This window comes from Lemur catta, chromosome 16 (assembly GCF_020740605.2).
Source record: "Lemur catta isolate mLemCat1 chromosome 16, mLemCat1.pri, whole genome shotgun sequence".
Taxonomy (NCBI): Eukaryota; Metazoa; Chordata; class Mammalia; order Primates; family Lemuridae; genus Lemur; species Lemur catta.
Genome location: NC_059143.1, coordinates 34176440 through 34189186, shown reverse-complemented (window position 1 = coordinate 34189186; position 12747 = coordinate 34176440). Strand labels below are relative to the sequence as shown.

The following is a 12747-nucleotide window of genomic DNA, read 5'->3' as shown; positions in this document are numbered from 1 at the left end:
AGCTGTCCTCCCTCCTCCCTTCGTGGGAGGAGCAGTCTACAGCTCACTGCTTGACCAGTTTCTCCTGGCAGATAAATCTACCACGTTCTCAGTGACCATAAAGACCGGGGACAAGAAGAATGCAGGCACAGATGCCAACGTCTTCATCACACTCTTTGGCACACAAGACGACACCGGTAAGAAAACCACACAGGGCCGAGGTTCACCCACATTCCTCCCCAGGGAGACTGGCAGACTCAGCAGCAGTTCCCAAGGAAACCCCGGGCATGCCTGTGTCTCCACAGAGTGCAGGCAACTACCCGTTAGAGAAAGGTAGTTCATTTTTTCCTAAAAAAATTTCCTCTTCTCTGTGTAGGCTTTCTCCTGCTGTTCTAACGGCAGAGATGGCCGTAACTCTAACTTCACCCCAATAAAAACCTGGGACGAGGGGGCTCTTCTTAGCTTCCAATGAGACTGCACCACTGCCCCTTCCTCCGTGGCACTCTCGGTATGAGGTGTTGCAGGAACCTCAGTTACTCGGGAGCCTTTGCCCAGGTGTTCAGAAAAGGTGATATTTAGTGTTGGGCTCAGCCATCCACTCAGGCCACCTGTCCAGCCATTCTGTCTGAGTTTAGAGAAGATTCGGCTCCTCAAATAGTCATCATGCAATGATGGGTACAGAGCCCTGTGCCAAGCATTATTGAAGAATAAATGGACCTGATTCCTGACTATGGGGTGCTTATATTCTAATCCAACAGTGTGCTGGAAAGAACATGGACTCTGGATCTTGGCTGATTGATTCAAATTTCCATTCCACCATTTATTAGCTGTGTGACCTTGGGCAAGTTACTTACATTTTCTGTGCCTTAGTTCCCTGCATTTATAAAAAGGGAATAAAACTAGCATGCACCTCATAGAGGTGTGGGTTTTATGAAATTGAACATGTGAAATATTTGGGATAAAGTGGCACTCAATAAATGTCAATTATTACTATTATTTAATAGGTTACATAAAGCAGATAACACATAATGAAAGAATTAGATCATAAGTTACAAAGGTACGTGATTGCAACAGTTCCTGCACCATAGTCAAAGGAATCGATGGGCCCCAACAACTGCTTTTGTTCTCGGAGGGCTTTCTATGTATTAGACGCATTCTCGAGCACTCAGAAGTCATCATCTTATTAAATCTTAACAACAGCCCTTCAGGGAAGGCACCAAGCCCTCCCCTCTGTGACGTTTGAGGAAACCAAGTCTCAGAGACATTAAGTAATTTTCCCAAGGCCACCCACATGGTAAGTGGCAGAGCCAGGCATTGGATCAAGATCTGTCTGTCCCTCTGTGCACTGAAACCATTCTGCAACGAGTCTATGAATATCAGAAGACGTCCTACGTGAGGTGGGCCCAGAGCTGGGACTTAAAGGCTATGTCGCATGTGCTGAGGCAGGAGGAGACGGTGAGGACCCTGAGACCACCTCACATTTCAGACCGACACCAGAGCCAGAGTCTAGGGTGGATTACCTATGTGAGATTTGGTAGGAAGCATTTGAAACTAACCCTCATCTGTCATCCGGAGAGGAGTCTCCAGAGATCCCTGCGTGTCCTATCCTTGAGGGACTCCCTGTTTCCCAGGCAAACATGAGGAAGGTGGCTTTGTCACTGGCTCCCTCCCCACATAAAGAATTGTGAGGGGTAGGGAAAAAGAGCAGACCTTGACTTAGGGCCCCACTGCTTTCTCCTGGGTGATCTTGGATAAAGACTTTCTTTAGACATAAACTGGAAATAAAAATGCACACCTCAAAGAGTTATTGTAAAGCTCAATAAAGGACACACACCCAAAAAAGGCCCAGTGTGCAAAGGTGCCTAGTAGATGACAATTGCATAGTCTAAATTTGGTAGAAGGTCAGAAATGCAGTCACTCTAAGGAGAGACTAAAACGTTTAGGTCAGACTAGGTTTGAAAGGTCTCAGGTGCAGCCGGTCATGTTGGGGTCATCCGGTTGGCAGGAATGACCCTCCTGAAGTCCTCCAAGACCAACAGTGATAAGTTTGAGCGGGACAGCATCGAAATTTTCACGGTGGAGACGCTGGATCTGGGAGACCTGTGGAAAGTCCGGATCGGCCATGACAACACAGGTTTGGCTGCCTCTTCCTCCCCTCTGTTCTCTGCTAAGACCGTAAGGACCATGGACGGGTTTCTGTGGGCATCTGGGGAAGAGTCTGGAAATCTGAATGCCATCTGCCTTCCCTAATGACACAGCTTCCTCGATCCTTTAGCTCAGTGAACTGACAGCTCAGACCCAGAGATTCTGGGCTAACTGGTCTGGGGCGGGACCTGGATACTGGTGATCTTTAAAGCATTTCCCCATCTCCCAACCTTGGTAATTTTACTGTGCAGCCAGATCTGAAAGCCCCTGATCTAGCTCAGTTGTTCTCTAACTTGAATGTGCATCGGAACCACCTGGGGGGTTATTAAAACACAGATTTCTCAGCCCCACCCCCAGAGTCTTTGATTCAGTTGTGAGTGTCATCCTTGCCCTTGGGTGAAATTATAAAATTTTGGTGAACACAAGCTCTTTTCAGCATCCCGGGGGTCCATGTTTGGAACCCCTCCACAGAATCCTTGCTTTCTCCTCCCTCTAGTCCCCCCAAATCCCACCTACCTTCCTGTCATCTCCTCCTGATGTTCCTTCACTCTTGCCAGTTTCACTAACTAAGCAGCCTGAAGTGTGGTTCAGCTTCAGCTGGGTGTACGTGGTAAAAGGAGTCGTTTTAGCAATGCGGCAAGCAGAAGGGATGGCACATTAACAGTGGAGCTATAGGTATCAGCCGTCAAGTAGGGAAGGATGCTGGGAGTCCCTGACGTCCCCCACAGCAAACCATCTCTGCACAGGTTCTTGATGGGTTCTGTGTCTCCTCTCTCTGCAGGCAAAGGCCCAGGCTGGTTTGTAGACTGGGTAGAGGTGGATGCCCCATCTCTTGGAAAGTGCATGACGTTTCCCTGTGGCCGCTGGCTGGCCAAGGATGAAGACGATGGGACCATCGTCAGGGACCTCTTCCACGCGGAGCTTCAGACGAGGCTGTACACACCATGTAGGGACCACACGCGGCAGGGCTGGCCCTCTCCCAGTCCCCCTCACTGGCAACCCCAACTTGGCCCCAGTTCCTCCTCCTCTAGTATTGACTCTGTGCCAGGCCCACCTTGGAGAGTTGAGTCTCTTATCCCTTTCCCCAACTTCCTGAGCTCTGTGGGGGCTGTGAGTAAAGCCCTGGACCAAAGAATAGAAAATATGGGATTTATTCCAAACTCTACCCTGAACTAGCTGTTGAGAACACGTAGAGGCCCAACCTCTTTAGGGCTCAGTTTCCTCAGCTGCAAAATAGGGATGATAAAGCAGGATGATTGTAAGATCCAAAAAGACGGAAGATAAGGTCTGACTGTGAAGAATCATTATCAGCCCCCTCAGCAATCCTTGTTCCGCTCATGAACATGCCAAAGAAATCAGCACTGTAGCATTTGCTCAGATGGTGCAGGTCTGTGCCTTGAAAGGGCCCTTGCTTATGGGTTGAAGGAAAACAGCCCAGAATTCCAAAAGAAGGTAAATGTAACTCCTTTTTCTGGCAAAAGGAAAGGAGGGAGGGGAGTAATTTGGTGAAGGTTGGACACTTCCCTTCCACTGTCACTGTCAGAAAGTATGCACTAAATGTTTACATAAGTGTAAGTTATGTGTGAGTACACATGAGGTATTGGGAATCAAGTTGAAATCAACCGAACTATAAAAATCTGTCTGAATTTGGTAAAATCTGAACCAAATCCAGAGCATACAATTTTTTTTCCAACTAAATAATGAATTGTACCAAAAGATTCCCCCAAACAACTTAAACAGCATGAATCAGTGATAAACATTTTTTTTTTTTTTGCCTAAAGCAATTAAGCTAGAAACAAACATATCATCAATATATTTTCTGGTTCAAAGCCTGAAATAAAGTGACATTTCTCTGGCCAGGCAGGTATTAATACAAAGCAAACTCAGGATCCGTCCTCTGTTCCCAAGAGTCCCCTACTGTCGAGGACAGACGCTGACCTGACAGAGGTACACAGGGCTGGCAGCAGGATAGGGTGGGTCCCTTGAGGACAGAAATGCCCACACATTTCTCCCTTCATGCCCTAGACATGCCTTGCTCTGCACAAAAAAAAAGAAAGAAAGAAGGAAAAAGAAAGAAAGAAAGAAAGAAAGAAAGAAAGAAAGAAAGAAAGAAAGAAAGAAAGAAAGAAAGAAAGAAAGAAAGAAAGAAAGAGAAAGGAAGGAAGGAAGGAAGGGAGGGAGGGAGGAAGGAAGGAAGGAAGGAAGGAAGGAAGGAGAGAAAAAAATGTTTGTATGGCTTGCTCTTAAATACCCTTGAATACATTCAGTTCCAGTTTGATATTAAAACTAACCCATTTGCCCTTTGTCTTAGACTCATATTTGAAAAAAAAAAAAGTGCAGGAATACTTGAGTTTCAGGCTGAAGAGGCGAGGCACAGCATAGACGTGCAGCTCTCTCCTGGTGAGGGCACAGAGATCTGCTGCTCAGAATCCCCCAAGGACTGAGAAGAGAGGACAGCGCGCTGCAGAGACGGTGCCCTGTTATCGCTGGAGGGGCTGGAAGAGTTGCAGCCGTGTTTCCTTCCAACCCATAAGCAAGGGCCTTTCAAGCCACTGTGGGGCTGGTGGTCAGTCCGTGGGCCACGCCTCCCCGTGGCCTGCAGCTCAGTGGCAGTGCTTATCTATAGTTCTCGACAACACTCCAGGAGGCTGATCACACAGGCTTTGAGGTCAGAGAAGCCTGAGTTCAAGTTCAAGTTCCATCATGTGAGTCTGGGCAAGTTACTTCACCTCTATCGGCCTCGGTTTTCCCATCTGTAAAATGGTGTATAATAAATAATACCTGCTCCCTTGGGTCACTGTAAGGATTAGCAAAGCTCAGAACTACAGAGTGCTTAGTCTGGGGTCTGGCACCTAGCAGGTGCTCAGTGAGTAATCACTGTTACTACCACAAGTATTACCACTGCAGTTACTCAGCAAAGTACCCATCATAATAAATGAAAAGCAAATTTCTCACTGGAGAAGGTTGGAGCAACTGGAGAGAGGGAACTTTTAAGGCTCGAGATCACAGAATAGGGTAGATTCCACTTGAACTCTTTCTGGGTTTTTAATCTTTTATTTTTTTCCACTGGGACCCAGGGTAAGTATACATATTTATATACATGTGCAACAAATAAAAGCATCACAAAAATATTTTACCCTCACTGTGTGATGTACAGTGACATTTTTCTATTTGATTCTATTGAATTCCATGCATTTTTTAAAATACCGATGATAACTAACTAAACTCACTTCACAACCTGCTAATGAACTAACCCATAATTAGCAATATGTTGTTTTAGACTACTGGTCTCAGACTTTGAAGTATGAGTTAAATATCTAGGTCCCACCCTGCAGAAAACCTGAGGAGGAGCTGGGAATCTGTGTTTTTAACAGGCATCCCAAAGTCTCCGAAGCAGGGGGTCTTCAGCCCGGCACGGAGACATGCTGGTCTCTACCCATGCTGGTGGCCGCCCTCCGGGAAGCTGCTTGCTAGCAGCGCTGATGGGTCAGCTCTATTCAAGGACAGAGAGTCCCTGGGGGGCCGAGTAAACCCTGGAGCAGCCCTCACCTCCTGCTGTGCCCTCCGCCACAAGAGACTCTGTAAAGTGAAGGGACCTGCATGAGAGCCAGGTGTGGCATGGATGGGCTGGGGAGGGCGGACTGGTGAGTGAGGGGCTGGGAGCAGGGGACGGGGGCGAAGAGAAGGAATTCTCACCACTGGCTGATCCACTTGGCCAGTTGCCCCTGAAATCTAAAGCCCCTATCTATGGAGTGTCTTCAGCGATGCACCATGTCAAGGGCACTTTACAGATAGTGGAAACCGAGGCTTGTAAGCAACTTGCCCTGGTCACACAGATGGTCGAGATGCCACCAGGATTTGAGCCTAGGCTTGTCGAATTCAGGAGTCTGTGAGTCTGGTGCACTAGCTCTGGGATGTGAGAGGCTCACAGACCCTGGTCTGAGGGGACGGGGGCTTTTTGTGGGCACTGGGCAGGATAGGCCCCACCTGTGGTTGCTAGGCAACCATGTGACGGTCCAGGCCCTTGGGCAGCAGGTCCCCAGTGCAAGGACCCAGGCAGGTGGTGCTGGGGAAGAACTTGCCCTCACCTGTGTTTATTTTCTGTTCTCTCATCCCCTCTGGTCACCACCCCCAGTTGTTCCTTACGAGATCACCCTCTACACCAGCGATGTCTTTGCCGCTGGGACAGATGCCAACATCTTCATCGTGATCTACGGCTGTGATGCTGTGTGCACCCAAGAGAAGTACCTGTGCACCAACAAGAGGGAGCAGAAGCTGTTCTTCGAGAGGAAGTCTGCCTCCCGCTTCATCGTGGAGGTACTCAGGCTCAGCCGGCTGCCCAGGGATAGGGACGGGTCAGAGAGAGGGGAAGCGGAGAGAGCCCGGTGTTCAAGGCAGGATACAGGCCCTTCATCTTGGGCAGCTGCTGTTAAACAGGAAGATGGGCAGCTCATCCAGCCTCTCCAGGCCGCAGCACACCAAGTCACCAGGGGGACAGTGAAGCTTGCCTTGTCACTCCAGGACTGGTGTCAGGATGAAAGGTGATGATGGGTGGACAGGACTTGGGAAAACTGGAGGCACAAAGCCAACGGGCATGTCTGGTGCTTCCAACAACAGACACGTACCTACAGGTGGGGTGTGGCTTCCAAACTTGCTGGTTCTGCAGCTCTCCTGGCTCTGCTGGCCAGGGGTGGGTGGGCATCCCACCACCAGTGGTCACGTGGGGCTAGGATCTCCTGCTCAACTCTCAAGCTACAGCCCAACATGCAATACAGAGGAACATCCTGTGTGCTCCACGGCTCCCCATCAGGTCTGGGCAATGCGAGTGGTGGTGTTCAGGGTTTACGATGGATGCAGGTCTTAGTACCTTGGAATCTCATACAGTTCAATTCAGCGCATACTCACTGTGCCTCCCTGTGTGCCCAGCTGCGGCTGGGTTGGGTGGGAGACACAAGAGGAGGGCAGGGCTCAGACCTGCCTGCAAGGGGCTTACAGTCTGTTGGGGACCCCAGACCTCCACACAAAGCTAATGAGAGAGTGTGATGATCGTCATCATAACTGACCCCGTGGGGCACTGTCATGAGGAATTTATGTATATGAACTCACTTAACCCTCACAACGACTCTGTGCTGTAATTGTCCCTGTGTAAATCTGGGGAAACTGGGGCCCAGAGAGTTTAGAGGCTTACCTAAAACCACACGGCTGGGACATAACGGAAGCAGGATGCAAACCCAGGAGGATTGGCGCTGCAATTTGTGCTCTCAGCCGCTGCAGCAGACGAGCCAGTGGGCTGGGCTTGCTGTAGGTGTTGAGAGAAGGAAGAAGGGCTCCTGGAAGAGGTGGCTTTGAGCTGGACCTGAAAGGGGGCCTAAGCAGGGACAAGAAGGAAAGGCATTCTAAGCAAGGGGAACAGCATGGCCAACAGCCCAGAGGTGCAAACAAGCATGTGGCTTGAGGTTCGGCCAGAGGGCACAGGAGGAGTGCGCTGCGACGTGGGTGGAGGGCAGGAATGAAACAGGACTTAAAGGGGAAGTGAGGGAGCCTCAGGACCCTGGACTGTCCAGGCAGGGGGGGACTTTGAAAATGTGCCCCTTATTTTCTGGGATAAAACAAAGTCCAGAGCACCTTTCTTCTTCCTTGGCTAGTCTCTGTCCTGGGGGACCACCCCTGCTCTCTTCCCACCTTCTCTGGAGCAGCTGGAGCTTGTAGGAAGGTCTGTCACCCTTGTGGAGTGTTTTAGGAGGAAAATTCAAGGGTGATTCATGAATCTACACAACACTAATGTCTCATCCCCCCGAGACGTCATGGTGCGTGAGTCATCCAAGCTGATGCCGTCAGTGGCTGGGGCTGTGATGACACCTCAGCATGACTTCCGGGGGGGTTATCAATGAAGTTCCCACTAATAGGCAGCTATAATTTGCCAGTAATGTTGTTGCTATTTTTTTTTTCTTTTTTCTTTTCAAATGTCTCTGAGTCTTGAGGGAGTGTGAGAGTTTGGAAACAAATGAAAGGGCTTTGTCTCCTGGCCTCTGTCTTTCTGCCTACCTATGTCCCTCTCTCTCCACTTCCCTTTTCAGATTCATCTACGGGCAAGAAGTAGATTGTGGGAGATTGTCCCCTGGAGGGACAGTGCTCGCTGGACTGAGAGGCCATAACCCAAGGTCTGATGCTGGCTCGGTTGCTAACTCAGGAGCAAGCCACTCGCTCTGTCTGTGGCTCCATCCCGAGACAGAGGGGATGGCCAGGAAAAGAGCAATAATAGCTAAGAGCTATTGAGTACCTCCCATGTGCAGGACCCGGTCTAAGGACCTGATGTCTTTCAACTCATTGAATCCTCTTGACACATCCGAGACATATGTAGTATGATTATCCCATTTTACAGCTGAGGAAACAGCACAGGAAGGTTAAGTCATTCACTCGAAGTATTGTGAAATAGCAGAGCCAGGATCTAGACAGTTCAGTTCCAGAGCTTTTCCTGCTTAATTCTTTTGCTTCTGGGGAGAACAGTCGGGTCACTTCTGAGGCTGACTTCTGAGGGCATGTCTGAAGCTCCCCATCCATGACTAGCAGGCCTCTAAGGGCCTCCTTGCTCTCTGACGGGTTAGGGCTGAGACAGCTACCCTGGCACATGCAACTCAGCGGTTGGAGGGTTAAGGTGACAGAAGTACCAGTGAAGCTGGAGGCCCACACATCTCGACCCTCAGCTACTCTCGCTCCCCGGTTGTGCCGGGCAGCCCGTGTCCTCAGGTGGAGCCCCTGTGGCCCAAGGATGTCCCTTCCCCATAGCTTCTGTGCTCCCCTGGATGTGGAGGAAGAATGTCCATGGCGCTGATGTCAGCCTGAAAGCATTGATTCATCGATCTTTGTTTAATGAGTCGCAGCCCTCAGGGGCTCACAAGACCTCCAAAGGGCCATTAGTCTCACTTTTCTGATGAGGAGTGGGTGGCTGGCCGGCGGGGAGTTGGGGGGTCCTGTGGGGTAGCAGCAGCTGCTGCTGCTGTAGCATCCCTATTAATGCACAGAGTTTGCAGCAATGGACACTCCACTGGTCACTCAGAACTAGAGAACAGGCCAGGCGCGGTGGCTCACGCCTGTAATCCTAGCCCTCTGGGAGGCCGAGGCAGGTGGATCGTTCGAGGTCAGGAGTTCGAGACCAGCCTGAGCGAGACCCTGTCTCTACTAAAAATAGAAATAAAAATTATCTGGACAACTAAAAATATATATAGAAAAAATTAGCCGGGCATGGTGGCGCATGCCTGTAGTCCCAGCTACTCGGGAGGCTGAGGCAGTAGGATCGCTTAAGCCCAGGAATTTGAGGTTGCTGTGAGCTAGGCTGATGCCACGGCACTCACTCTAGCCCAGGCAACAGAGTGAGACTCTGTCTCAAAAAAAAGAACTAGAGAACAGTGGACAGAAAGAACCATGTCTGTGGTCTTAGACCTGGGGGTGACCTCAGGTGTTACCCCATCCATTCCCCTGCCTTCGGCTGAGTAAGACAGCACTCCCCACCATTTTGTAGATGAGGAAGTTAAGGCCTGGAGGGTCAGGTGGCTTGCCTAAGGTCACACAGGTAGCAGGAGCGGGGTGGGAGAGTGGGGAGGGGGAGTGTTCCCCAAGCAGTGCTGTTGGCCCCCCCTTGGCTGCCCACAGTGGGTGGGGGTGTGGGGAGGGAGGAAACCACCAGGTGGAAGCTGCTCCAGTTCATTCAGAGGCCTCTTCCGTCTGTGCTCATGGAGGCTTCATTGATGAATGAATCAATCAATCATTCAGACACCATTCACTCATCAGGAGCTCTCTATTCACTGGGAGCTGGCCATGCTGCCTCCCTGTAGCACCTGAGGGCTTAATGGAGTGGGCTGGGCAACCAGCTCCACAGGGAAGCTGCCAGGAGACTCCAGTCTACAGACAACCCCAACCCCCACCTATTAAACCAAACCTCATGCACGAATTTCATGAGCCAGGGCATCAGAGCCACTGTGTCTCCTTGCCCCTCTTTCCCCCTGCCCTGACTTCCTCCTCCATCTCTTATCCTCATATTGCCCTGGATCCTCTTAGGAATGAGGTGGGATATGGATTGATAGGTCTGTGTAGTGTCATTTCAGAGGAGAATGGGACACATGAGAACCAGGATAGGTCCAGGGAGCTCTTGGGGGCCCTTGAGTAGGGACGGGTGGGATGATCAAGGGCAGCCTGGCAGAGAAAGAGCCAGAAAGCAGGTGCCAGGCTGAGTGGGCAGCCTTGCCTGTATCCGGCCACCCCACTGCTTCCTAAGAGGGGCTCCAAGGGGGTCAGAATCAGTCAGTCCTGACTGGGCCCTTTGCTTGTAGTCAAAAGCTCTAGGCAGGAGAGAGCAGCAGCTGCAGCCCCCAGTTCAGGGCTCACCCGGGCACACATGTGTCAACTTCTCCATCCAATGGGCCAACCACGCACAGCACTAGGTTAAGGTTCTCATTCCACGGCGGTTTGAGAGGGCCTGGCTAACCTTATCAAACCCATTTTGCTGATAGGGAAAGCCTCACTCTTTGATCCTTTCAACCAATGCTCACCAAGCATCTAGGTCAGGGCACTGTTCTAGGCTTTGAGGGGAATAGTGGTGAGTAAGATGGTGCCAGCCCTTGTGTTGTTCACTGGTGGTGGAAATGGTAGGCACCACAGAAAGAAATGCTCACTATGACTATGAGGGGGTGCTCTGAGGGGAGCTACCCTATGGTCCGAGAGCATATCATGAAGAGATTTCATTTTCTTGGAGCCATCAAAGGGACTTTCCTGAGAAAGTGAGAGGAAGTGGGCCTTGTGGTTGAGTAGGCATTGGATTAGGAAAAGAGAGGAAAGGGGAGGGGCAGGCAGAGCATGTGCAAAGGGCCTGTGGTGAGAGAATGTGAAGTCTGGGGGACTGGCATTTGTGGGAGCATAGAAAGGGAGTGGCTGTAAGGGAGGGGCTCTTGGGGGCCAGGAGGCTGGAACAAGGTCAGCCTGACAAGGCAGGAGCATGGCAGGACCAGAGTCATCTTCTGATATCCAGTTCAGTTCTCATATAGGAAACGGGCTGCTGCAGCAGCAAGTAATAGAAGGTAGGCAGCTGGACTGAAGAGTAGGACGCCCTCCCAGAGGAGGTGGATCGAATGGAGTTCTGGAGTCCAGGCTGACTTTAAGTGGGGAGAGAGGAGGTGAGGCAGGTGTTGTGTGTGTGTGTGGAGGATCGTGGGGGCTGGCCTGACTGGACAGTGGGGACATATTGGGAGAAAGTAACCCTGGAGTTCAAAGGCACTTGAGGGTGGATCCCCTCGGGAGGCAGGATGTTTCCAAGAGTGTACTTCTCTGGTCCTTTCTCTTAATGTCTGCTGCCTGTTCTGCTTTCCAAAGTTGGAAGACGTGGGAGAAATCATTGAAAAAATTCGGATCGGCCACACTAACACAGGCATGAATCCCGGGTGGCACTGCTCCCACGTGGACATCCGCAGGCTCCTCCCAGACAAAGACGTGAGTTTTGGACTGGTCTGCTCTGCTATTTCTTTTGCCCCTTTCCAGAACAGATTCAAGGCAGAGTCCCTGTAAGAACCTGCTTGCTACTTCAGCATTATTGAGATAAAATCTCATAATAAAAATTCATCCAGTTCACTCAGGGCGCAGAAATTCGAAGGCAGAATTTTCTAGAACCTGGTTTAGTGGTCAAGGAGGAGGACATGGGCAGCCATGTCTGCTCCCCATCCCCAAGGCCATATCACTAGCGAGTGGCCAACGTGCCCTTCCTGCTACTCAAGGTCAACTCACAGAAGAAAATCCACCCTGAACAATCTGGAAAACCCTCTGAAACCACAAAGTTCTAAACCTAGGAGATAGCTCGCAGTCATAGCTGTGGATATGAATGGCTTGGGAGCAACTACAAAATACAGAGTCCCCTCTCCTTACCCGTTAAACCTGAGTCTCTGGGATAGGGTTCAGATATCTGTTTTTAAGTGACCCTGGGAATCTGGCCTTTGAGAGCCAACCTCTGATATGGTTGTCCAAGTCTTTAAGTAAGAAATTGGGGCAGGGGGTCCCTGTGGCTTTTGCATTATTTGTGGGGCCCCAGGACCCTTGTCCTTGGTCTCCATGAGTACTGGCATGCTGATGAGCCACTGAAGTTGGCTGTTTCCACACTGAGGGTTCATTTTCCTCTTTGCTCCTCACCCCAGGGTGCAGAGACCTTAACTTTCCCCTGTGATCGATGGCTTGCCACCTCTGAGGATGACAAGAAGACCATTCGAGAACTGGTTCCTTATGACATCTTCACTGAGAAATACATGAAAGATGGGTCCTTACGGCAAGTCTACAAGGAAGTAGAGGAGCCTCTGGACAGTAAGTGTGATGTGGTCACCTTCATTGCCATGGGCAGCTCCAGGACCATGACCCTCCCTTGAAGAGCACCCGCCCTGTGCCAGGCTGAGCCTCTGCACCCAGGAGGAGGGTCCACTGTTATCTCCATTCTGTAGAGAGGCCCGCTGAGGCTTACTGAGGTTGCACAACCTGCCCAAGTTCACACAGCTCATAAATGGCCGAGCCAGTCTTCAAAGTCTCAGCTGTCTCCCTCCAAAGTTTGTGCTCAAATCCTTTTCTGGTCTGACACTGTGGTAATACATCTAA

The 12747-nt window shown here is 50.5% G+C and overlaps 1 protein-coding gene across 2 annotated transcripts in view; it reads left to right on the top strand.

Moving 5' to 3' along the window:
* Positions 1 to 12747, top strand: part of LOXHD1 (lipoxygenase homology PLAT domains 1) — a 99899-nt gene that overhangs the window by 43653 nt on the left and 43499 nt on the right. For both annotated transcript variants that reach the window (XM_045527191.1, XM_045527189.1), the window contains 6 exons: positions 72 to 176; positions 1985 to 2113; positions 2906 to 3070; positions 6260 to 6441; positions 11488 to 11604; positions 12300 to 12462. In XM_045527191.1, coding sequence (XP_045383147.1) covers positions 72 to 176; positions 1985 to 2113; positions 2906 to 3070; positions 6260 to 6441; positions 11488 to 11604; positions 12300 to 12462 — 861 coding nt within the window. The remainder of the gene's footprint in view (positions 1 to 71; positions 177 to 1984; positions 2114 to 2905; positions 3071 to 6259; positions 6442 to 11487; positions 11605 to 12299; positions 12463 to 12747) is intronic.